The 24,136-nt window shown below is 37.6% G+C and overlaps 1 protein-coding gene across 1 annotated transcript; it reads right to left on the bottom strand.

Moving 5' to 3' along the window:
- Nucleotides 1–4,483: 4,483 nt before the first annotated feature.
- On the bottom strand, nt 4,484–22,242 carry LOC107793447 (putative serine/threonine-protein kinase PBL18). The gene is made up of 6 exons (XM_075230407.1): nt 22,079–22,242; nt 21,848–21,908; nt 6,226–6,361; nt 5,992–6,116; nt 5,106–5,477; nt 4,484–4,534 (listed from the first exon to the last, which is right to left on the bottom strand). Exons 1-6 carry the CDS (start codon nt 22,240–22,242, stop codon nt 4,484–4,486), a joined length of 909 nt encoding a protein of 302 aa, XP_075086508.1.
- Between the last annotated feature and the right edge of the window lie 1,894 nt (nt 22,243–24,136).

Here is a 24,136-nt window from a genome sequence, read left to right as displayed (position 1 = left end):
TTGAAACTTATAATTTCTATAACTAATGTCAAAACCAACCAAACCACATCCGGTATGGGCGGGGGTCGCAGATGCGGAAGTCAAACCGCAGGAGCGGGCTCGCAGGTACGGCCCAAAGTTCGCAGATGCGGTCCCAGCCATTTATATCATTTGCGCACCTGCGATGGATTTCCCGCAAGTGCGGTACCGCAAGTGCGGTTGAAGGCTCGCAGAAACGAGTTTACTAGGCAGAAAATAGGATTTCGAGGGTTGATTTTCCCATTTCGATTTTGGGACTTTGAGACCTCAGACTGGGCGATTATTTGAGGGATTTTCTGAGAAAGCTTTTGGGTAACGATTCTTAACTCCTTTATGGTTATATTCCACTAATCTATGGTTGATTTCATCATTTAATTTCGGATTTGGATTGAAAATTTGGGAAAAATGGGAAGAAGTTCTTCAACTAAGATTTTGGGTTTTGATTGAGATTTTGACATCGGATTTGGATAATTATGGTACGAGTGAACTCATGAGTGAATGGGTGTTCATATTTTGTGACTTTTACCTGATTCCGAGACGTGGGCCCGTAGAGACTTTTTGGGTCGATTTTCTAATTTCTTGATTTAGAATTGATTTTATTAAGTAGATTAATTTCTTATAGTTGTATTTATGGCATGTAATTGATTTTGGCTAGATTTGGGCCATTCAGAGCCGGATATTCATGGAAAAAGGCATTGTTACCGATTGATTGAGCTTGGTTCGAGGTAAATATCTTTCCTAACTTCGTGTGGGGGAACTTTACCCCTTAGGACTTGAGTCTTCTACGCTAATTATAGTCCGTGTACGCGAGGTGACGAGTACGTGCTCGGACTTATTTGTGAAAAAATTAACTTTTAGGATTCTTAGGTCATTGCATTCACTGATTATGCAGTTGTTATGTTATGAATACGTCTCTTAATTACTAGTTTCACATCTACATGCTTTAATTAGAATTAATTGCTTCATGATTTTCCCTTGTTGCTTATTCGAGTCATATGTGCCTTAACTGAAATTGTTATCTCTTCCATTGCCATGTCATCTTTCCCCTAACTGCTTATCTTTATTTGAAGTTATATTTATCTCTTTTGTAATTGTTCATCCTTAATTGAGTCTATGATTATTTTTCTGCTGCTTATCCCTAATTGAAGTTGTTGTATCTCTTTCTTAATTGCTCAACCTTAAAAGAAGTTAGATATCCTATATTTTAGTTGACTTGTCCTTATTTGGAATTATTCGTCTTGTGTTAGCTCCCTCGTTATCGAACTGCACATTGTAGAACGTTGTTGCATAATATTTCCTTTCTTGTTGAGCTGTTCTTATTATGACTAGCATTCTCTATTGTGGCTACTCCTTGTGACATAGTTCCTCCGTTTCTTTGAGTTCTGAAATTTATGAGTTGACTTATTTGTCATACCCTTGTATTATTGTCATTGTTGCTGTTGTGCTTATTGTGGTGATACATGAGGTTTCTGCCGTGCGGTTGTTGTTATTGTGATGCACGAGGTTTCTGCCGTGCGGTTGTTGTTATGAGGTTGCACGAGGTTTCTGCCGTGCTATTGTTACTATTGATATTTGCACAAGCGGCGTGACAAGGCGGGATATATATATATATATATATATATATATATATATATATATATATATATATATATATATATATATATATATATATATATATATGGGTTGCGCATATGACGAGACAAGGTGAGAACATTATTATGCACGTATAGCAGGACAAGGCGGGCATTTATTTTACTATTGCACACGTGGCGAGACAAGGTGGGCTGTGTCAGGGATTGATTTGTGATGACTTGTGATGGCCTGGGGGCATTCTTGTTGTTGATATTTGTGTAGTGGTACACTTACTTGTGTGAGCTTTATCTTGTGAAAAGTTGTGTGAAAGTATTCTACGTGATGTCCATTTCTTTTTCCTGTACTTACTAGCGGGCATGAACTATGTTAGGACACTTGCACAAGCATACACGTAGTTGAGCACTCTTATCGGTTAAGAAGTTTTTCCTTGATATTATTGAGTATAGATGAACACTCTTGTTTACTTGCCTTCTATGTGAGAATGGCTCTATTTGGCATGTGAGTCGTCAGTGCGGTTGTGAAGTGTAATTGAGGGCACAAGATGCCAAGTGTTAAGGTTCAGGCATTGGGACCCGTGAGTTGTGAATAGTATGAGGTTCGATACTTCGTGGAGTTTATTGACTAAAACCTGTTGTGAAAGCTGTCGTTTTGTTGAGTTGTTACTTGTCCTTTCTTTATCTGTGATTTTATTGGATTTAGGCTGTGTTTCCGTTCGTTCTTCTATGTCATTATTAAGGTGTTCCGCTGATAGTTGTTGTTTTCCTTCCTTATTGCAATTACCATATTATTTGCCAATTCGCGTAGTCTTTATGTAGATATCATACTTTGTTGCTCTTATACTTATACTTGTTCAGGTTATTTAGTCCAGTAGGTGGCTCGAATGTTCCTCGTCACTACTCCACTGAGGTTAATCTTGATATTTGCTGGGTACCGCCGTGGTGTACTCATACTACACTTCTGCACATTTATTTTGTGCATATCCAAGTATTTTGAAGTCAGTTGATCATTAGCTAGCTGTGCGGACTGTTGTTGTGGAGGCTCAAGGTAAACCTGTTGCTGCATTCGCAGGCTTTAGAGTCACTTTCTGATTTGTATTCATAATGTTTACTTTATTTCAAACAGTTGTATTTAGAAAATTGTAGCAAATTCTGTAGAGCTTATGACTTGTACTACCAATTTTGGGAATCGTAAATTTTATAGAGTTTTTCATTTCAAAAATTGTTATACGTTATTTAATTATTGTTGTTATTCAAAAGATATTAGACTTACCTAGTCCTTAAGACTAGGTGCCATCACGATGCCCAACGGAGGGGAAATTGGGTCGTGACAGGAAGTGAAAAAAGCAAGGATCATCTATTCTTTAAATGTGATTGGGCCAAAGCATTGGGAGAGGAGATCAAAGCTTGGATAGGGCAAGAATTTCAGCTCACACACCCAAAGCAATGGCTGCAAAAAGATAAGGAGAAAGCATCGGAGAAGATTTTAAAAAAGGAGACTACGACAGTGGTAGTAGGAGCAGTGACATACCATACTTATACCCATTTGGCCAAGCTGCAAAAATCAACTTATTTTGAGAAGTGTTTTTCTTAAAAGTATTTTTGGTGAGACACAATTTGTGTTTGGTTAATTAATTTGAAAAGCAATCTGAGCAACAATTAGCGTTTGGGAAAGTTTTAAAAAATTACTTTTAAGTGTATTTTTCTCAAAAGTGTTTTTCAAAAAAGTACTTTCAGAGAGAAGCTACTTTTTTCTGCTTCTCCAAAACTACTTCTGGTTCTCCTCAAAAGTACTTTTTTTACTTTCAAAAGTTTGGTCAAACACCTTAATTTTTGAAAAGAGACTTTTGACTCAAAAGAAGCTTGGCCAAACATGCTATTAGATAGGTAAGAATTGGAGATTGTATAAAAATATCAATATTAATAGAAATTATGTGATACAACAAATACATAATGAGATTAGGGAGGGTAGAAATGTTGCGAGAAGGTAGAATAGCTAGGAAATGTTTTTCTTTTGGATACAGACTATGTAATTAGAGCCTGGTTGCAGAGGTCTCCTTATCAGTCAGGGTTTAAGATGCTCTTAGATGTGTTATTCTTTGATTTGTTAATGGTAATTGTCACAGTTATTATCCCAAAAAAATAATGTTTTGAGAGGCGAATAATATTTGTATCCGTACCGATATTTTTCATTGCCTTTTGATATTATTATCATTTTTGAAAGGATTTCTAGTCTTAATTTCTATGTCAAATCTTCACCATTATGTTTTTCCTTGCTTTGTTTATTATCGCACTTAGCTACAGTTTCAAATAGACCGCCCAACACAATATTATTCCAACTACATACTACTGTGGGCTAAAATCATATGCAAAACAAAACTATCACTTCTCTGTTTCACCTTCAATAAGTAATAAAAACTGATAATCATACGAAGATAATAAGGGTTCGTTTGATACGCAGGATAAGGTGGGATAAAGTGTGGTACTAAATTTATATTATGTTTAGTTGGTCGGTATAAATTTATTCCGAGATAAATTTATACCGTCAACCAAATATAGTATAAACTTAATCCTGGATATCCCGTCTTATCCCACTTTATCTCATCAAACTTGATATTATTTTATCTCACCTCCTAAGTGGAATAAATTAGTCTAGGGATTATAATCTTAGGATTATAATCCCGAGACAATTTAGTTTGCGGACTAAGTTATCCCGGGATCCCATGATTATAATCCCTGGACTATTTTATCCCACCTGGAAGGTGGAATAAAATAATCCCAAATTTGATGGGATAAAGGAGAATAAGGTGGGATATTCAATATTAAGTATGAGATTAAATTTATACCATGTTTGGTTGATGGTATAAACAAGAACATTAGTCCGACTGATGCATAACTTGGCGATGTCCGCGGGGAATATCGGATATCTGTATCCAAAAAGAATTGTAAGAGAACAACTAATAAGTGCAGATACATAATCAAGGCACAAAATTCAATATACACAGAAACAAGAACATCAAGAGATCTCTTTTGGTCTTTATAACCAGCACTTGATAAGTCCATTTCTACTCCAAAAGTTTTACTAAATCATTAAAATCATTAACCTCTAGCTAGTTGTAATCAGCAAGCAGAGACTTAGTATATTAAAAACAAATCTATAGACAACCCCAAAGACTTAGTATATCCAGCCAGTCGACTAAATGAATCATATTAAGCAACTGTTTGAGCATATAAAGTAAAGTGGAGCCGTGGCGTAACTGGTAAAGTGCTGCCATATGATCAGGAGTTCACAGGTTCGAGCCGTGGAAACAGCCTCTTGCAGAAATGCAGGGTAAGACTGCGTACAATAGACCCTTGTGGTCCGGTCCGGTCCTTCCCCGGAGCCCGTGCATTGCGGGACTTAGTGCACCGGGCTGCCCTTTTGAACATATAAAGTCTCGCAATAAGCTTAACAAAGCAAATAATTTCGTTCTTACTTAATTTGAGTTGTTTCCTAACCATACTGGACAAGTTGGCAAAGACATCCTTCATATCTGGTCGTGCATTTAGATCCACTTTCAGATATTCTGCTGCTAATTTTGTGATTCTACAAGCGAGCTCTCCATTATAATCACGTCGCAGAAGTGATTTATTCACTATCGATCTTTTACCACGTTGGAGCTCGTCCACAATCCAACAATAATATGGTGTGTTAGCGTTCTTGGCAATCAATCCCACAAGCAGAACACCAAATACGTAAACATCAGATTTTAAAGTTCGAGTACCTTCATAAGCATCAAGGAGATTCAAATAAGGAATGGTAAGTACTCCGTTATCCTCCTCCTTTATACGAACCAGGAAACCAAAGTTCAATATTTTTATGTTGAAGTCCTGCAAATAGTACCGGAGCCAGGAATTCACATAAGGGGATTCAAAAAATACTAGAACGTCACACCTATGATTTGATCTTGCAACCTAAAACAATTATTAACCCCCCGCGCAACACTATAAGTTTTCCAAGCCAAGGGAAGTAACAATTTATATCTTTATACATAAAATTTTTATTTTAACCTACTTCGCAATATAATTTTATGGCCAAGAGGATTTAATCGAACCCCCTTGCATCAACCTACCTACGCCCCTACAAGTCAATGAAATAGTAACTTGTAAAATATCAACGAGGAGGTCGTATATGGGGTTCAACTGAAGGGGTGGACCTAGCTTATAAGTTATGGGTTCACGTAAGTCCAATAACTTTTGCTCAAATCTTGTATTTGCATTAACAAATTAACTAAATATCTGTAAATATGTGACAGTAAACACAAATATTATCGTATATTAACTTGAGGTCGCTGTTGGAATCCACAAACATCAAATCCTGAATCCGCCTCTGTTTAGTTGTTGCCTTGTCAATCATTATGCTAGAAGGTTCCATACCACCAGATGCAAATTGTCTCTCATGCAACCATGTGAAGAGGCTTGTAAGTTGAGTTGCTACCTTCATTCTATCATCCCATCCGAAGTCTTTGCCTACTCAAGAAACAAATGACAAGTCAAAATCAGAGCACACAAAACTACTAAATTTAGTAGCCATCAAACTATAGCAGGTGAAGATTTCTTTAAGTAGATAATCAAATACCAGAACGAAGCACGCCCGACAAATATTTATCCGGTTTTTCATCATACACAACTGCAAGTTTATATTGAAAACAGAACCCCTTTAACTTCATCAAACATGGATGCCAGTTTTTATCGGTCAATATTTCAAGCTCACTCTGCAAATACATTTCAAATGACTTAGCAAAAAATGTTAAAGACATAATTTTAAGAGAAATTTGATCAATCCAACTAAACCAAATATGTTTAACATACACAAAATCTAGTTGGATGATCAACATAACTCTTTTTACATGGCCAAAAGAAGTCCCATGTTTTGATAGTAATAGCATCATCTCCTCTGCAGTTGAACAATCTCCCGTATTTTTAAACACGTAGTGAGGGTGAAGGTTGTGGGTCATATCTTTCAAATCCTTAAAACTGTATGCTTTCGCATCACCAATGGGTGTTAGAGTCATTTTCCAAAGAGTCCTGCACACATTCAACAACAAATATAGCCGTCCGACACATGGGCCTACACAAGAACTTTTGTAAGAGGTGTCGAAATTTATAGAAGAGCTGGAATAAGTAACTTTAATTATCATATTTCTAGACAAGAAATAGCCTTAGTCCATTGGTTTTGTTGAGTCTTAAGTTAGAAAAGGTCCTTAGTTCGAATATTTGCAAAAAATACATGCTAGTTAAGGTTCGAACCTCTTAGAGCACAATCAAGAACATTACCAACGCGTGAGACAATATATATATAGATTGTCATTTATATGTATATTGTATACGGTCAAAATCGAGTTTACCCTTCGTATGACTAATCGAGATTAAGGCGTGATGGACCGAGGTTCGTCATGGTAATATCGAGCTATGATATGAAGTCTGGCTGTTGAGTTTGAGGTTCAGGCTTATACAGTGTGTAGATTTGAGATTCGGGTCTTGAAAAGAATTCTGGATGTTAGAAATTTGGCTCCATGGTTTTTGGGCTAAGGTTGAATTAATAATTTTCAGTTATGTTGTGTGTTCATGCCTATGTTGAATTGGGTGACGTGAGATCACCCCCGGGTATGTGTGTGGTAAGGTGGAATAGAGATTTGGAGGTTAAGAACAACTCTTGGCACGTTCGAGGACGAACGTATGTTTAAGTGAGGGAGAATGTAACGACCTGATAGGTCGTTTTGAGTATCACAATCCCGTTTCCCTATTTACTGCTCAATTTATGCCTCACATTTGATTTATGACTTATCGGGTTAGTTGGTTCGGGTCCGGAAGGATTTCAGACTGAAATGAGACACTTAGTCTCATAATTGAAAACTTAAGTTAGAAATGTTGACCGGATATTCACTTATGTGTAAACGACCTCGGAATTTAATTCTGATGATTCCAATAGCTCCGTATGGTGATTTTGGACTTAGGAGCGTGTCCGGAAAATTATTTGGAGGTCCGTAGTGGAATTAGGCTTGAAATGCCGAAAGTTAAATTTTTGGGAAGTTTGACCGGGGGTTGACTTTTTGATATCGAGGTCGGAATACGATTATGGAAATTGAAATAGCTTCATTATGTCATTTATGACTTGTGTGCAAAATTTGAGGTCAATCGGACTTGATTCGATGGGTTTCGGCATCGAATGTAGAAGTTGGAAATTTCATAAGACTAAAGTTTCAAGTGAGTTCGCACAAAACCTAACTTCTTCAAATAAGTATAACTCTCATGATACGAAGTTTTATATGGTATATTACCTATCAAATCAAAGATCTTTGAGTCTAGTTTCTAACGCTTTAAACCGTTCGTCATTTGGACATTCCTACAAGAAGTTATGACCAAATTACCAAAGGCTGGAAAAATATAATTATGCGACCAATTATGCGATCGCAAAACTGCTTCTGCGACCGCAAAACAGGTCGCAGAATGGACCAGAAGAGCCCAGTTTTGGGCGCCGATTTTGTGATCAATTTTACGGCCTGCATACCCATTCTGCGGTCCATTATGCGACCGCATACCTGCTTTCGGAGGGTTAATTTTTCTATTTTTATAACCCGACCCCATTTTGATAAATAGGCTTTGTGGCTTATTTTGGGATAATTATCTGATGATTTTAGAGATAAGTGAGAGTGTTCTAGAGAGAGGAAGTAGATGAAGTATCTTGTTCATCAAATTCTTGTCCAAGCCTTGAAATCCAACAAGAAATCCCCCAAGTTCTTCATCAAAGAGGTAAGGTTCTAACCCCTAATCTTCAATTTCGAGTTTGGGTAATGATGGGTGATTAAGAGTATGATTCTTGGGTGTAATAGTATTATTTATACGTATCAATAAGGTTTATGGAAAGAGTGTTAAGTTCAAATGGGTAAAGATTGGGTTGAAAATGGTAGAAATCTTCAAAGAATTCAATTGAAGATTTGAGGGTCGAGTTGATGTCAGAATTTGGTGAAATTTATATGGTTGGACTCATGGTTGGATGGGCGTTAATATTTTGTAACTTTTGTCTGGTTCAAAGATGTGGGCCCCACGGGCGATTTTTGAGTGTAATTTCGGATTTTTGAAAAATATTAGTATTTTGATATGGAATTAATTCCTATAATTTTTGTGGGCTAAATCAAATTAATTGTGACTAGATTCGAGCTGTTTGGAAGTTGATACGCATAGAATGGAATTTCTGGAGCATTGCTTAGCTTGCTCGACATTGGATTTGGCTTGTTCGAGGTAAGTAACTCTTCTAATCTTGGAGTTGAGGGTGTGAACCCTGGATATATGTATTTCGTGAATTGTTGGGAGGTGACGCACATACTAGGTGACAGGCGTGTGGGTGTGCACTATAGAAATTGTGACATAATTATTTTTGTGGAATTTTGTTGTTAAATGATCTTGGCATTTTTCATGTGGTTTTATGCATTAAAGAAATTGAGCTGAAAAACATATTAAAAATCATGTTGAGGCTATGTGCTAGTATTATTGGGACCCACAGAGGTCATATTATTGTGAATTATTTATTTTAAATTGAAAATTTATACTCAGTCATATTCATATCATTACATATCATATCTCAGTATCTATTATTATTTATTGATACATCATATCATCATTTTGGGCTGGTCACATGACATTGTGAGCCCATGAGAGAGACTGGAGAGATTGATGACCGAGGGAGGCCGAGGGCCTGATTGTGAGGATATTTTTGGGATCGGGCTGCACGCTGCAGTAGGCCATGTTGGCTTTTTATATATATTATACTATTGCACGTGTGTTGGCCGTGCAACACGTGAGTTGGCCGTGCGGATCCAGACATTTATATTATTGCACGTGAGTTGGCCGTGCTTATAGCGCTTGTGCTGTAGGATCCCCTTATGAGTCTGTACACACCCCTAGTGAGCGCAATCGACTATAAATAGGGATCGAGCTGCACGCCGCAACAGGTATTGTATAGCGCTGAGTGATTGAGTGTGCTGAGCACAGTGAGAGAGAATGCGAGATAGTGAGATTGAGTACTGTGAGAGTGTGAGTACATGAGTACAATCTCTGAGATACATTGCATTGACATGCACACCTGACATATATGCATAGAGATGTGTTTTCCTCATACTGTACGGTATCACATTATTCATGATTTCTTACACATGTTGACATATGGGCATAGTGATGCATTTGTTTTACAATGGTTATCTGAAAAGAAAATGAGATATTTTATTTATTATTGAAAGTATTTTGGAAAATTTTCTGTTTTCAAACTTATTCACATTTTTGGTAACTTTGGCAAAAGATTTGGGTTTTCACTGATGTACTTGAAAGGAAGAACTATTATTGCTGAAATCATGATGTGACTGAGCATTTTATCTCTGAGTTACTTCTGGTATTATTTGCTTTATGTCGTTATTAACTGTTGTGGATTAGTGGATTTGGACCCGACCTTGGTAGAAGCTCGTCACTACTTTCAACCTAAGGCTAGGTTTGTTACTTACTCAGTACATGAGGTCGATTGTACTGATACTACACTTCTGCACATTGCGTGCAGATGTTGACTGCTGTTGTTGCTGTGCTCGATGGTTGCGGGATTTGATGTACCTGTGTTCCTATTGTAGCTGCCTCTTGTTCATGGTAGCCTTAAATTTATGAAAGCTCTGTTTATGTACTATTCAAACAGACTATGTATTTATTTCATTTTCGCTTTGTATACTCTATTCTTAGAAGCTCATGATTTGTACTACCAGTTCTTGGGGAATGTATAAGGTTAAGATAATTATTTACTTAAATTTCTTTAATAATTATTTTTGGAATTGGATAGTTGAAAGTTGGCTTACCTAGCGGGTTGGGTTAGGTGTCATCACGACTAGTTGAATTTTGGGTCGTGACAATTTACTACTTCTAAACCAACAAACTTTGACTCCATCTTGAATATAATCCCCCTTTGGGTTGACAATTCTATAAATGATAGTCTTATTAAAGATGTTACTGATAATGAGATTCGAAGAGCTGTATTTAATATGCATCCTCTCAAAGCACCAGGAGTAGAAGGTATGACTCCTTTTTTCTTTCAAAAATATTGGAATATTCTTTTTGTTGACTTATGTGCAGCAATTAAAAGTTTTTTCCAGTTAGGTTACCTTCTCCCTTCATGGAATCAAACTCTTATAACGTTAATCCCTTAAGTGATAAATCCAAGTGGTATTAGTCAATATAGACCTATAAGTTTGTGTTCGACTATCTATAAAATTATTTCTAAGATTATTGTTTGTAGATTGAAAACATATTTACCTAAGATAATTTCTCCTAATCAAGCTGCTTTTATTGGAAAGAGACAAATCCTAGACAATGTTGTTTTATCTCATGAATTTATACATCTTCTAAAGAATAAAAGAAGAGGTAATAACAAATACATGGCTTTGAAATTGGATATGGTTAAAGCTTATGATCGTGTTGAATGGATTTATATCCAACAATTACTTCTGAAAATGGATTTTCATGAGACATTCGTCACTTGGATTATGCTTTTGTATTACTACACCTATGTACAGGTTTAACATAAATGGGCAAATAGCTGGTGAAGTGATACCTACTAGGGGATTAAGACAAGGTGATCCTTTGTCACCATATTTGTTCTTAATATGTGCCAAAGGTCTTTCTAGACTATTAAACCATGCGGAATGCCAAGGGGATATTCAAGGTCTAAGTAACGGTAAATCACCTTTTTTCGCGGATGATTCTTTTATATTTTGTTCTGCTAATATCCAAAATGCTAGTAATATCTCTAAAATTTTAAAAATTTATGAAGAATGTTTTGGACAAAAGGTGAAGTTGGATAAATCAGCGATAATTTTTAGTAAAAATACTCTTGAAAGTGATAAAGATGGTATTATTGCAGAGCTAGACCGGCTACAAAGGAATAACTTAGGCTTTTATCTCGGTTTACCTGCAGTAGTTGGAAGATCTAAGAAGAAAATGTTGGAATTTATTAAGGATAGAGTGAGGACAAAAATTAAGGGTTGGAAAAATAATTTTCTAAGTCCAGCCGGAAAAGAGGTGATGCTTAAATCTGTCTTATCCGCGATTCCGGCTTATGCTTTATCTTGTTTTCAATTTCCAGATAGCCTATGCAAAGAGATTACTACTATTTTTTCTAATTTCTGGTGGGGGCAAAATGAGAACAGGAGGAAAATTCATTTTGAAAAATGGGAGAATCTTTGTTTAGCAAAATCAAAAGGTGGTATTGGCTTTAGAGATTTAAAATCTTTTAACCAAGCTTTGTTAGCTAAACTTGCGTGGAGAATTTTAACTCAACAAGATTCATTACACTTTAAAAATCTCAAAAGTAAGTACTTTCAAAATAATTCTTTCCTTAAAGCTACTATTTCATCATCTAGTTCTTGGGTTTGGAAAAGTATTATTTGGGGAAGAGAGCTATTGCAAAAAGGGATTCGATGGAGGGTATAACAGGTGAAAATATTAAGGTTTGGATTGATCCTTGGATTCCTAATTCTAGTAGATTTAGACTACAACATTATCAAACGCAAGTGAATACAAAGTTGCAAGTTAATGCCCTTATTGATCAAAAGACGCATACTTGAAAGTTGCACGATGTTCAGAATTTGTTTTGTATTGATGATATTCATGCAATTTTCTCCATCCCCATCTCTACTACGGGCTCTTTGGATAGAATTATTTGGCATCACTCTAAATCAGGTAATTATGAGGTTAAATCAGGTTATCATTTAGCTAAAGAAATTGCAAGATGTAAGGATGGTAACAATGCTAGACCTCAATCTAGTCATCACTCTTTTTCAAAAGCTTTTTGGAAGTTCTTATGGTCTCTGAACATTAAGAACAAATATAAACATTTTATTAGGAAATGTATTTTGAATGTGCTACCTGTTAATTGTACTATTTCTAAACGTTTAAGTCCTGTATGTGAAGTATGTAAGGTTTGTGGCTTAGAAAATGAAACTATTGAACATATTCTCTTTAGATGTCATAAAGCTCAGATAGTTTGGAAATTAAGTCCTATTAATTGGCCTAACTTAGAACATACTTTATATTTTGCTGCGTGGTGGTACGATGTTTTCATTAATGCTAATAAATATCCTGATTCTATTGAAATTGTTAAACTAAGCTGTAACGACCCGACCGGTCGTTTTGAGTATTACAACCCCGTTTTCCCATTTACTGCTCAAATTGGGCTTTACAGTTGTTGTGTTGACGGGGCAATTGGTTCGGGTCCGGTGAGGTTTTGGAATGAATTGGAATATTTAGTTCCAAGGTTTAAAGCTTAAGTTAAAATAGTGACCGGATGTTGACTTATGTGTAAACGACCTCGGAATTTAATCCTGATGATTCCAATAGCTCCGTATGGTGATTTTGGACTTAGGAGCGTGTCCGAAAAATTATTTGGAGGTCCGTAGTGAAATTAGGCTTGAAATACCGAAAGTTAAATTTTTGAAAAGTTTGACCGGGGGAGGGGTTGACTTTTTGATATCGGGGTCGGAATTAAATTCTGAAAATTGAAACAACTTCGTTATGTCATTTATGACTTGTGTGCAAAATTTGAAGTCATTCCGGATTGATTTGATGTATTTCAGCACAAGATATAGAATTTGAAAGTTCAAAGTTCATTAAGCTTGAATTGAGGTGCGATTCGTAGTTTTAGCGTTGTTTGATGTGATTCGAGGCTTCAACTAAGTTCGTATGATATTTTAGGACTTGTTGGTATATTTGGTTGAGGTCCCGAGGGGCTCGGGTGAGTTTCGGGGTGGTTTCAGACCATTTCTAGGCCATTTTTACTTGCTGGTTTCTGCCTACAGAGGTGTGCATCGCGATCACGAACATTTGGTCGCGTTTGCGAAGAGCAGTTTGGAGCCTTGTGAATTGCGGAAGCTCTTTCGCGATCGCGTAGAACAAAATCTGTGCTGCACTGACCCGACTTTAGAAGCTTATATCTCGTAATCTATAAGGAATTTGGAGATAATCCAAAAATGAAAGTTGTAGCCCTTGATGCTTAGTTTTTAGAAATATAAACAAATTATCATTTGGAGTTGTGTATAAAAAGTTATGGTGGATACACTATAGGCTGTCTGGGAAGAGTAAATGCCTGGACAAAAGATATATTTCGAGGTTTCGGCCATTTTAACACATTTGGAGCTATGGAGCTCGGATTGAAGCGATGTTTGAGGCGATTTTTACCATATGGATTGGGGTAAGTGATTATAACTCAATTTTGATTAAATTACACGAATCTATTATTGTTTTTATCAACAAATTAGTGTTTTGGGTTGAAAATAGTAGAAAAATTCATAGACTTTAATTAAGAATTTGAAGGCCAAGTTGTGGTCGGATTTGAGTAATTTTAGTATGGTTGGACTCGTGGTTAAATGGGGATTCGGATTTTGTGAGTTTTATCAAATTTCGAGACGTGGGCCCTACAAGTGATTTTTGGGGCGTAATTTCGAATTTTTGGAAAATATTAGTATTTTGATATGAAATTAATTCCTATAATTTTTGTGAGCTGAATCAAATTAATTGTGACTAGATTCGAGCCCTTTGGAAGTTGATACGCGCATAATGAAATTTTTGGATCATTGCTTAGCTTGCCCGACATTGGATTTGGCTTGTTCGAGGTAAGTAACTCTTCTAATCTTGGAGTTGAGGGTATGAACACTGAATATATGTATTTTGTGAATTGTTGGAAGGTGACGCACATGCTAGGTGACGGGCGTGTGGGCGTGCACTATAGAAATTGTGACATAATTATTTTTGTGAAATTTTATAGTTAAATAATCTTGGCATTTTCTATGCGGTTTTATGTGTTAAAGAAATTGAGCTGAAAAGCATATTAAAAATCATGTTGAGGCTATGTGCCAGTATTATTGGGAACCAAAAAGGTCATATTACTGTGAATTATTGTGTTAAATTAAAAATTCATACTCAGTCATATTCATTTCATTGCATATCATATCTCAGTCTCTGTTGTTATTTATTGATACAACATATCATCATTTTGGGCTATTTTCATGACATTGTGAGCCCATGAGAGAGAGACTGGAGAGATTGATGACTGAGTGAGGCCGAGGGCCTGATTTGTGAGGATATTTATGGGATCGGGTTGCACGCCGCAACAGGCCAGGTTGGCTTTATATATATTATTATTGCACGTGAGTTGGCCGTGCGGATCCAGATATTTATATTATGGCATGTGAGTTATCCGTGCAGCACGTGAGTTGTCCGTTCTTATAGCGCTTGGGCTGTAGGAGCCCCTCATGAGTCTGTATACCCCCAGTGAGCGCAGTTCTATAAACAGGGATCGGGTTGCATGCCGCAACATGTATTGTATAGCGCTGAGTGATTGAGTGTGCTGAGCACAGTGAGAGAGAATGCGAGACAGTGAGATTGAGTACTCTGAGAGTGTGAGTACATGAGTACAATCTCTGAGATACATTGCATTGATATGCACACATGACATATATGCATAGAGATGTGTTTCCTCATGCTGTACGGTATCACATTATTCATGATTTCTCACACATGCTGACAGATGGGCATAGTGATGCATTGGTTTTACACTGGTTATCTGGGAAAAAAAATGAGATATTTTATTTATTATTGAAAGGATTTTGGAAAAATTAATTGCTTTCAAACTTATTCATATTTTTGGCAATTTCGGCAATCGATTTGGGTTTTCACTAATGTATTTGAAAGAAAGAACTATTATTTTTGAAATCATGATTTGGCTAAGCATTTTATCTCTGTGTTTCTTCTGGTATTATTTGTTTTATGTTGTTATGGACCGTTGTGGACTAGTGGTTTTGGACCCCGACCTTGGTAGAAGCTCGTCACTACTTTCAACCTACGGCTAGGTTTGTTATTTACCAAGTGTATGGGGTCGGTTGTACTGATACTACACTTCTGCACATTGCGTGCAGATGTTGCCTGCTGTTGTTGCTGTGCTCGATGGTTGCGGGATCTGAAGATGTACCTGCGTTCTTGTTGTAGCTGCCTCTTGTTCAGGGTAGCCTTAGATTTATAAAAGCTCTGTTTATGTATTATTCAAACAGACTATGTATTTATTTCATTTTCGCTTTGTATACTCTATTCTTAGAAGCTCATGATTTGTACTACTAGTTCTTGAGGATTGTACAAGATTAAGACTTTATTCACTTAAATTGCTTTAATAATTATTATTGAAATTGGATAGTTGGTAATTGGCTTACCTAACGGGTTGGGTTAGGTGCCATCACGACTAGTTGGATTTTGGGTCATGATAAGGTGGTATCAGAGCTCTAGGTTCATAGGTTCTACAAGTCATGAGCAAGTGTCTAGTAGAGTCTTGCGGATCGGTATGATGACGTCCATACTTATCTTCGAGAGGCTACAGGGCATTTAGGATATATACTTCCCATCTTTCTTTCCTTATCGTGCGGGATTGATTCAGCTTGGGACATAATTCTTTGAATTCCTTCCACGTATTCGTATGCGCACATGAGCGCTCAGTATCAGTTGTGTATCGCCGGTTTGTGATTTCAGGGATGATATGCGAGATGTGAATTCTATGTTTTGGTGATGGGCCAGTCTGGAGGACTTGAGGACATGGTTAGACCGCAGTTTAAGCTCGGCAGCTTCAGTTATAACTTGTACAATTGGACTCAAATGTCCGGTAATGACCCTGCAGTGGAATTTATGGCTCGATGAGAGGTGGAATGGAGGTATGATGGGTATGATGTGATCGTGGGATGTGTTAAGATGATTTGAATGTGACGAGAAGTGTTTCCTTGAAATGTAAAGAAATGGCCATTGGGTGCTTGATTTTCGTTTTAATGTGACATACAGTCTCGAGTATGAATGATTTGAAGGATCTTTCATATTATTAAATTTTGGGGTAAATTAAATTCTCATGTCTGGATAATGAGTTGAACTCAGATTGACTAAGTGATTGCATAGTAATTGTGACTGCGAAAAGATATAACAAGATTTCAATTTGAGGCTAGGGAGGTGGGTTATCTCCTGGAGAGTAATCTACGTAGATGTGTCCCTTATATGTGAGTGGAGAGTTACTTTTCCGCCAGCAGGGCGTATGTGTGGAGATTTGAATTTGAATCTGGCTGAGAAAGTTGACTTGAGTGTCAAGAGAATGATTGCGAGCTTAGTAGATGATTTGGAGTATTTTTATGTTTGGCGTTGTATGAGCTTGAGAAGAATTTTTCGTTGAACTGATGGAAGTATTAGGGAAGTAGTAGAGTATGGATATTGTGAGTTATGGAGTGTTGAAATCTATGGCTTTGAGCCAAGTGGGGGAGCCTGCTATAGACAAATCAATTCATGGGTATGTGTCAAATTTTGTTTGGGTCTAAAGTATACTTGGGAATCAGTGATGACTTGCAGAGGTGGAGTTCGAAAATGACTCGAATAAGGAAAATTCCTGGTTACAGATTATATTGCATGAATGAGTATATGAAAAATCGTGGGATGAGTGAGTTGTTATTGGTGAATGATGTAGTGCGCACGGAGTATGAATTTGATATGAATTTGATATGTGGTGTTAAAGTAGAGTTACTTCTTTGAGTGTTGTGAAGCTAATGGGGCACGTGTCTTTTGACCCATTTGGGCGATGCAATTAAGATGTGAGCAAAGTGGGTGACTCCCGAGAAAATTTCAGTGGGTTTGAGAATTATATATAGCAATTGAGAATGTTTCCGGACTTATGTATGGATAAAATCTAAGATTTGCGTTTGATAGTTCATGGACTTGCGGAAATTCTATATGACTATGGATTCTACATTTTTGTATAAGAAAGGTAAGAAGAACAATTTCAAATTCATATAAGGTATTTTCATAGTGAGTGTTACAGTTGTAGTATTTATGGAGGTGCTTAAGAAGAGTACCGTTGCTTATGGGCCGTAGGGCGTTGTGGTTCTATGCTAAGGTTTGTAGGGTAAGTTGTGGTTAAAGATCATGGTATTTTAGCAAGAAGAAGTATCAATCTGAAGACAAATTCGGAAGGGACTCGGAGAAAATAGGACAACTGGGTAGTAGGTTGGATCAGTATGGTAATGGATATGATCGGTTCTTTGGGTGCTTATGATGTGGGGGTTTTCTACAGGTGCTTTGTGGCAATACACCTAGACTTGGCGACCTACGTGGCTTGGTCGCGTTAGAGGAATTTAGTTTTAAGGGCTTGATTATGTGCAAATGGATTCCAAAGTATTCTTGATGGTTTCTACCAGTGTGGAGAACGTGTTGTGTATTGTGATTTCCTCCTGGAAAGAAGTAAGAGAAATGTTTCTAACTAAAATGGTATGCAAATTATTGGTGTTGTATGAGAAAGGAGCGGACTTCAGAAGGCGCATTGTATTTTGACTTACAGATGTATAAATTAGTATTGCGGTACTCACATGGTTGACAGACTGTGATATTCAAATTTTGTCAAGTGGCACAGAAGAACTTTTAAAGTATTTCTTGTGGGATGATCGTGTATGAGAGAGGTGTTAGGCATTCGGGCGGTGGAGATGGAATCAAATATGGTGATTTACGTGTTCTATGAATTTGGAATTTGGGAGTTTCAGGAGCAGATTGTACATGGTTGCGGACTGTGAAGTCATGGTCGAAGCTAGTCAGATGATAAGATGTATTATGAATTAGTAGCGGTAAATTTTTGGAGGGTTATTTATCTACTGTGGGTAACCAGAGTTGATTTGGGGGTCCATTGATAGGCCTAATTAAGATGTGTATTCTACACCGAGCCGGAATGGTTGGTTCCATACTGCTATTATTGGGGGATGTGTCATTCGGTTGATGTTGAACTTATTCGTGTTCTCAAATGATCTGTGAGTTACTCCTTTATTCTACGAGAAGTTGTGATTCATTGGTTATGTGCACAGATGGTGCGGTTCTATTTGAGCTTTATAGCGAAATTTGAGTGTGATGAGTATTTGGGTATTACATGATTGATAGCGTAATGGTTATGTCCTTTCAGATTTTGTGTGGTATTTTTGTCAATTGCCTCTCCGTCGTTATTAATTTGGAGCAGGGTGGCTCGGGGCATATAATATGAACCTCGTGTTAGAATCGAGTGATGGTTCTACGGTGTATGATGAATTTTTAGCGTTTCGTTGCAGAGGTACTTGTTAATCTGGCGGGGCAGTTCTCTCATTTGAGTCATTTTCCATGACTGGGTACATTTGAATTGTTGCGTATTAGTGCACGGATGGCACGAGTTGTGGCTCCGAGTCATATTGGTGCGGTATGTCTGTGGAACAATTATGTTTAGTAATATAAGGTCATTGGACCTGGAATGGGTACTATCAGGTTTAATTTTGGTATATTCGGGAGTATAATATTGAAAGTCGGCTCAGAAAGTGATTATGGTTCCGGTTGGGGCGAGAGATTTCCATGACTTGTTGGTCTGATAAGGGGTTACGAGATTCTGCGTGTTTCTTTTATTATCAACAATGTATGAAGGTTTTGGGATAAGGTTTGGTTCGATATGGGTTTAATACTAGCATATGGGTGGTTTTGGAGTAGTCACTGCGATCAGGAATCTTTACCCCTGTTCTTCAAGATTTCTCAGTAATTTCTAGGTTTTTGCCCAGATTTTCTTTAAATATTCACACTCCTTTCTTCGTCTTCAAAACCCGTTTCTTCAAAAATTTCAATTGTTTTTCCAAATCTTCAAACACTCCCCTGAATGACAATGTCCAATACATCAAAAATCGTCCTTCAATAAGTTGCCCCTTTGTCTTCTCAACCGGCAGCTGGTACTGAAGCAGTTGCCCCTGAAGTGGTGGCTAACGAGTCGGCCGCGAGCCCTCCTTGACAACTTTCATTCCTGGGGGCTTCTCAATTACAAATGACTTTAAATTCGAGAAGCCTTCACGTAAACAAGATCGGGGTGCAGGAGTCTCGATGTATATATGCTTCGTGACTGAAGACATTCTGCCCACAGTTCGAAAGGACTGCAATTGGGAGGATAAATATGTGGTAGTCCCCGGGCCCGAGGACGCCGTTACAACTCACATGGATGGGTACTTAGATGTTTACACTTACCCCTTCACATTGGGCCCGGCGGACCATATTTTTATGAATGTTTGCAAGAGGTACGAGGTGTACATCAGACAACTTCATCCATTATTGTGTAGGATCGTGACCCTTCTCCACTACTTCGTGGACAAGATCGAGTCTCATCAGTTCACGATCGACATTTGCTTCGATTATACTGTCACAACCGAAAATCACACCTGTCGTGATGGCGCCTATCTCAGTACTAGGAAAGCCGAGAACATCAATAACCCACAATTTGTTTTTAATATGGAAAATATAATAATTAAGTTTAAGAGAAAATCCCACAAATACTGGGTAAAATATATTCCCAAAACTCAGTGTCACTAAGTACATGAGCATCTATTTCAAGTTTGGAAAACACGGTCTATAATAGTCTAAGACCTAATACAGTAAAAAAGGAGATATGGAAGGAGAGTCAAGGTCTGCGAAACACGACAGCTACCTCTGAATCTCCGGAAAATTAACTGTGCGAAAGAATCAACACCCACCGTATCCGGAATTACCTGGATCTGCACACGAAGTGCAGGGTGTAGTATGAGTATAACCAACTCAGTAAGTAACAATAATAAATAAGAACTGAAGGTAGTGACGAGCTTCACAGCTAAGTCCAAATACAGTACTCTTCAATATAAAAGGGTAGGCATGATTTCAAGTTCAACATTTAAATCTCCACAGTAATTTCATATCAAATTTGACTGAAACAGAAAATAATATTTTTCCAAAATTTTCAAATTTGTGATATATGAGAGCTGAAGTACATCAATAATAAAATCACAGGATCCTCTCAGAGTAACATTAACTCAGTACTCCCATTCACTCCAACCTCAAAATCTCTCTTTCCTCACAGTCACTCATTCCTCACAGTCACTCATTCCTCTCAATCACTTAACACTCGGCACTCGCACTCGCACTCAGTAGGTACCTGCACTCACTGGGGGTGTGTAAAGACTCCGGAGGGGCTCCTTCAACCCAAGCACTATATCAAGTCAATCATGGCATAAATCAACAAAACATGCTGCGACATGCAACCCGATCCCATAAATATCCACACAATTAGGCCCTCGGCCTCACTCAATCATCAACCTTTCAAGTCTCTCGGGCTCTCAGAAATCATGATAAGCAGCCCCACAACAATGATATGATGCATCAATAAATAACAACAGAGACTAAGATATGATATGAAATGAATGAATATGACTGAGTGTGAAATTACAATTTGAGCATAAAATTCAACCACAGAAATGACCCCCAGTGGGTACCAACAATAACAACATATGCCTAAGCATGATTTTTAATACGATTATCAGCTCAATTTTCTCTAACACGTAGAGAATGTACATATATCAATAGATTATTCAATTATACATTTCCATGGAATTTGACCAAGTCAAAATTCCGACGGTGCACGCCCACACGCCCGTCACCTAGTATGTGCATCACCTCAAAACCAATCAGATAACACATAAACCGGGGTTTCATACCTTCAAGACCAAATTTAGAACAATTACTTAACTCAAACCGTGTAATTTCTTACTCCGCTATGCCTTTGCCTCGTTAATTGGCCTCCAAACGACTCGAATCTAGCCACAAATAATCCGATTCATTCAATAAAGATTATTGGAATTAATTCCATAAGAAAATACTAATTTTCCAACAAAATCCGAAATGTAACTCAAACATCGCCCGTGGGGCTTGTGTCTCGGAACCCAACCAAAGTTACAAAATATGAACGCCCATTCAACCACGAGTCCAACCATACCAAATTTACCAAAATCTGAACTCAACTCGACCTTCAAATCTCAATTAAAGTCTTTGAAGATTTCTACCATTTTCAACCCAATCTTTACCCATTTGAACTCAATAATCTTGCTACAAACCTTATTGGTACAAGCATGTATAAATAATACTCTTAATCATTATTAAGCTATTGAAGCACTAGAATCACCAACCATCCTAACAAGATTCAAAAATTCACTATTCATCTTCTTCTCCATTCAAGAACCCTAACTCACAATACCCATTTCAAGGACTAGCATAATTTTTCAACCAATTGGTACTTTCTACTTCACAATACATTCCAAATACTTAATCCATAGTTGTATTTAAGTGTAGGGTGGAGAATTTACCTTTGTAGCTGAAACCCTAACTTGAACCCTTTTGAATGATTCTTGAAGATTAGAGAAATCCCTAAGAATTTCAATCCATGTAGATGTTAATACTACCATTAACTAGTGTTAATCCATTATAAAAATATCATAAAACTCACCTTAGATGTGTATTTAGGTTGAGGATGCTCCACCTTCTCTCTAAAACCCAAAACTTAGCCAAAAATGTTATCTTTTTCTCTCTCCCCGAACCTCCCATGTTTTACAGAAAATGAGTTGCGTAGCCTATGCAGATTGGCTACGCAGCTTAAACCCTCCCCTTCACTTCTATGCTGATTTTGCCTACGCAACCTGCGTAGGCTACGCAAGCTTGTTGGGTTTCCTTCTTCCCTCTTTTCTCCACCATTCCAAGCCATTCCTTTATTCATGCAACTTAGTGACCTTCAACCCTTATAATATTCATGTCCAAGTATTTTACTGATCTCGATACCCTCGTGTGGGTTCGCAAGCACTTCGAGGTCTCGCAAAATATTCTCTTAAGCTCGAGTTCGGCTTATTATTGTTAGAAAATATTTTGGGTCTTTACAATCTCCCCCACTTAGAAACAATCATCCTTGAATTTCAAGCCGAAGCCGTAATTAAGTTCAAATATTCAATCATAACCCTTCTAGAACTTTGTACCAATTAATCTACCTCGGTACCACAAAACCTTAATTTCCTTAGTAAAACTTTTGTAGGGTCGTTATCGATAAGTCAACATCCGCTCAACCTTATCAACGTAAGTTCTAAACCTTGGAACTAAGTGTTCCAAAACCTCACCGGACCCGAACCAATTATTCCGACAAGTCAAATAACAACTGTAAGCATAATTTGAGTAGTAAATGGGGGAACGTGGCTGAAATACTCAAAACGACCGGCCGGGTCGTTACATTCTCCCCCACTTAAACATACGCTCGTCCTCCAATGTGCCAAGAGTTGTTTCCAAGCCATCACATCACTATTCCAATTTACCACTCACATACCTGGGGGTGATCCCACGCCACCCTATTCTATATAAGCTTGACAATACCACATAATTGAAGATCATTACTTCAACCTTAGCCCATAAACCTTGGAATTCAATTTCCAACATTCAGAATTTCTTTTCAAGACCTGGATCTCACATACTCGCAGCACCATTCTCGATCACAGTAACTACTTAAAACCTACCCGGTATTGGTATTAAACCCCATATCAAACAAAGCCCCGTTCTAAAACCTTCGTACACTACTGAAATAAAAGAAGCACGTGGAATCTCATAACCCCTTATCAGATCAACAAGTCATGAAGCTTTCTCGCCCCAACCAGAACCATAATCACCTTCTAAGATGACTTTCAAAATTATCCTCCCAATATACCGTAATAGAATCTGATAGTACTCATTCTAGGTCCAATAACCATATATTATTAAACACAACTAACCCAGTGACATGTCACACCAATATAACTCAAGCCATAATTGCACAACCTTGTACCCAAAATGGAAGATGTCTCATAGTATAGAACTGTATTGCAAGTTCAACAAGCACCACCACAACTGCAATGCTATAAGCTCATTATATATAGTAGAACCAAGACATACAAATTTGATAACAGTAACCAGCTCTTCTAGAGCTCACATTAACATCACTCACACGGACAACTCACGTGCTATAGTATCAATATCTGGACCCGCACGGACATTACATGTGCTATAGTATCAATATCTGGACCCGCACGGACAATTCACGTGCCAATAATATCAGTATAGAAATCCGCACGTACAACTCACGTGCCAATAATATAATCCGTCTAGCATAGTCACATACCTCTTGTCCAAGCATATCATACATGAGCAATCAAATAAGTACACACGTATATGATAAATGAATTAAGATTCTCATGCTTCTAGACTGGTATAAATAACACGCCATAGAGTAGGCCGGTGCAAAGTGTGCTATCACCACTCAAATCGGCAAGTTAACGCAGAAATGGTAACTACCCAATTTATTCAGGGAATTAGACTTTTTGTAACCTCAAGTGTTGTCCAGATAGTTCTCGACAAAGATACGAGTACGAAAAATGTTATAACTTAATGCTTAACAGTCAACTCTAGGCATAACTCTAGCCCCGATGCCCGCACATGGCTCAAACCTCCCATATGTATGCACTCGTGGCGTGCAATTATCACATTTAATTAATGCAATTAGTGCCTCCACTGAGTTTAAATAAAATACTCACCTCAACCAGGTTGTAACCCTGAAACAATTTGCTTATGAGAACTCCCAGGCC

This window comes from Nicotiana tabacum, chromosome 14 (assembly GCF_000715075.1).
Source record: "Nicotiana tabacum cultivar K326 chromosome 14, ASM71507v2, whole genome shotgun sequence".
Taxonomy (NCBI): domain Eukaryota; kingdom Viridiplantae; phylum Streptophyta; class Magnoliopsida; order Solanales; family Solanaceae; genus Nicotiana; species Nicotiana tabacum.
This window is presented reverse-complemented; position numbering and strand designations above follow the sequence as displayed.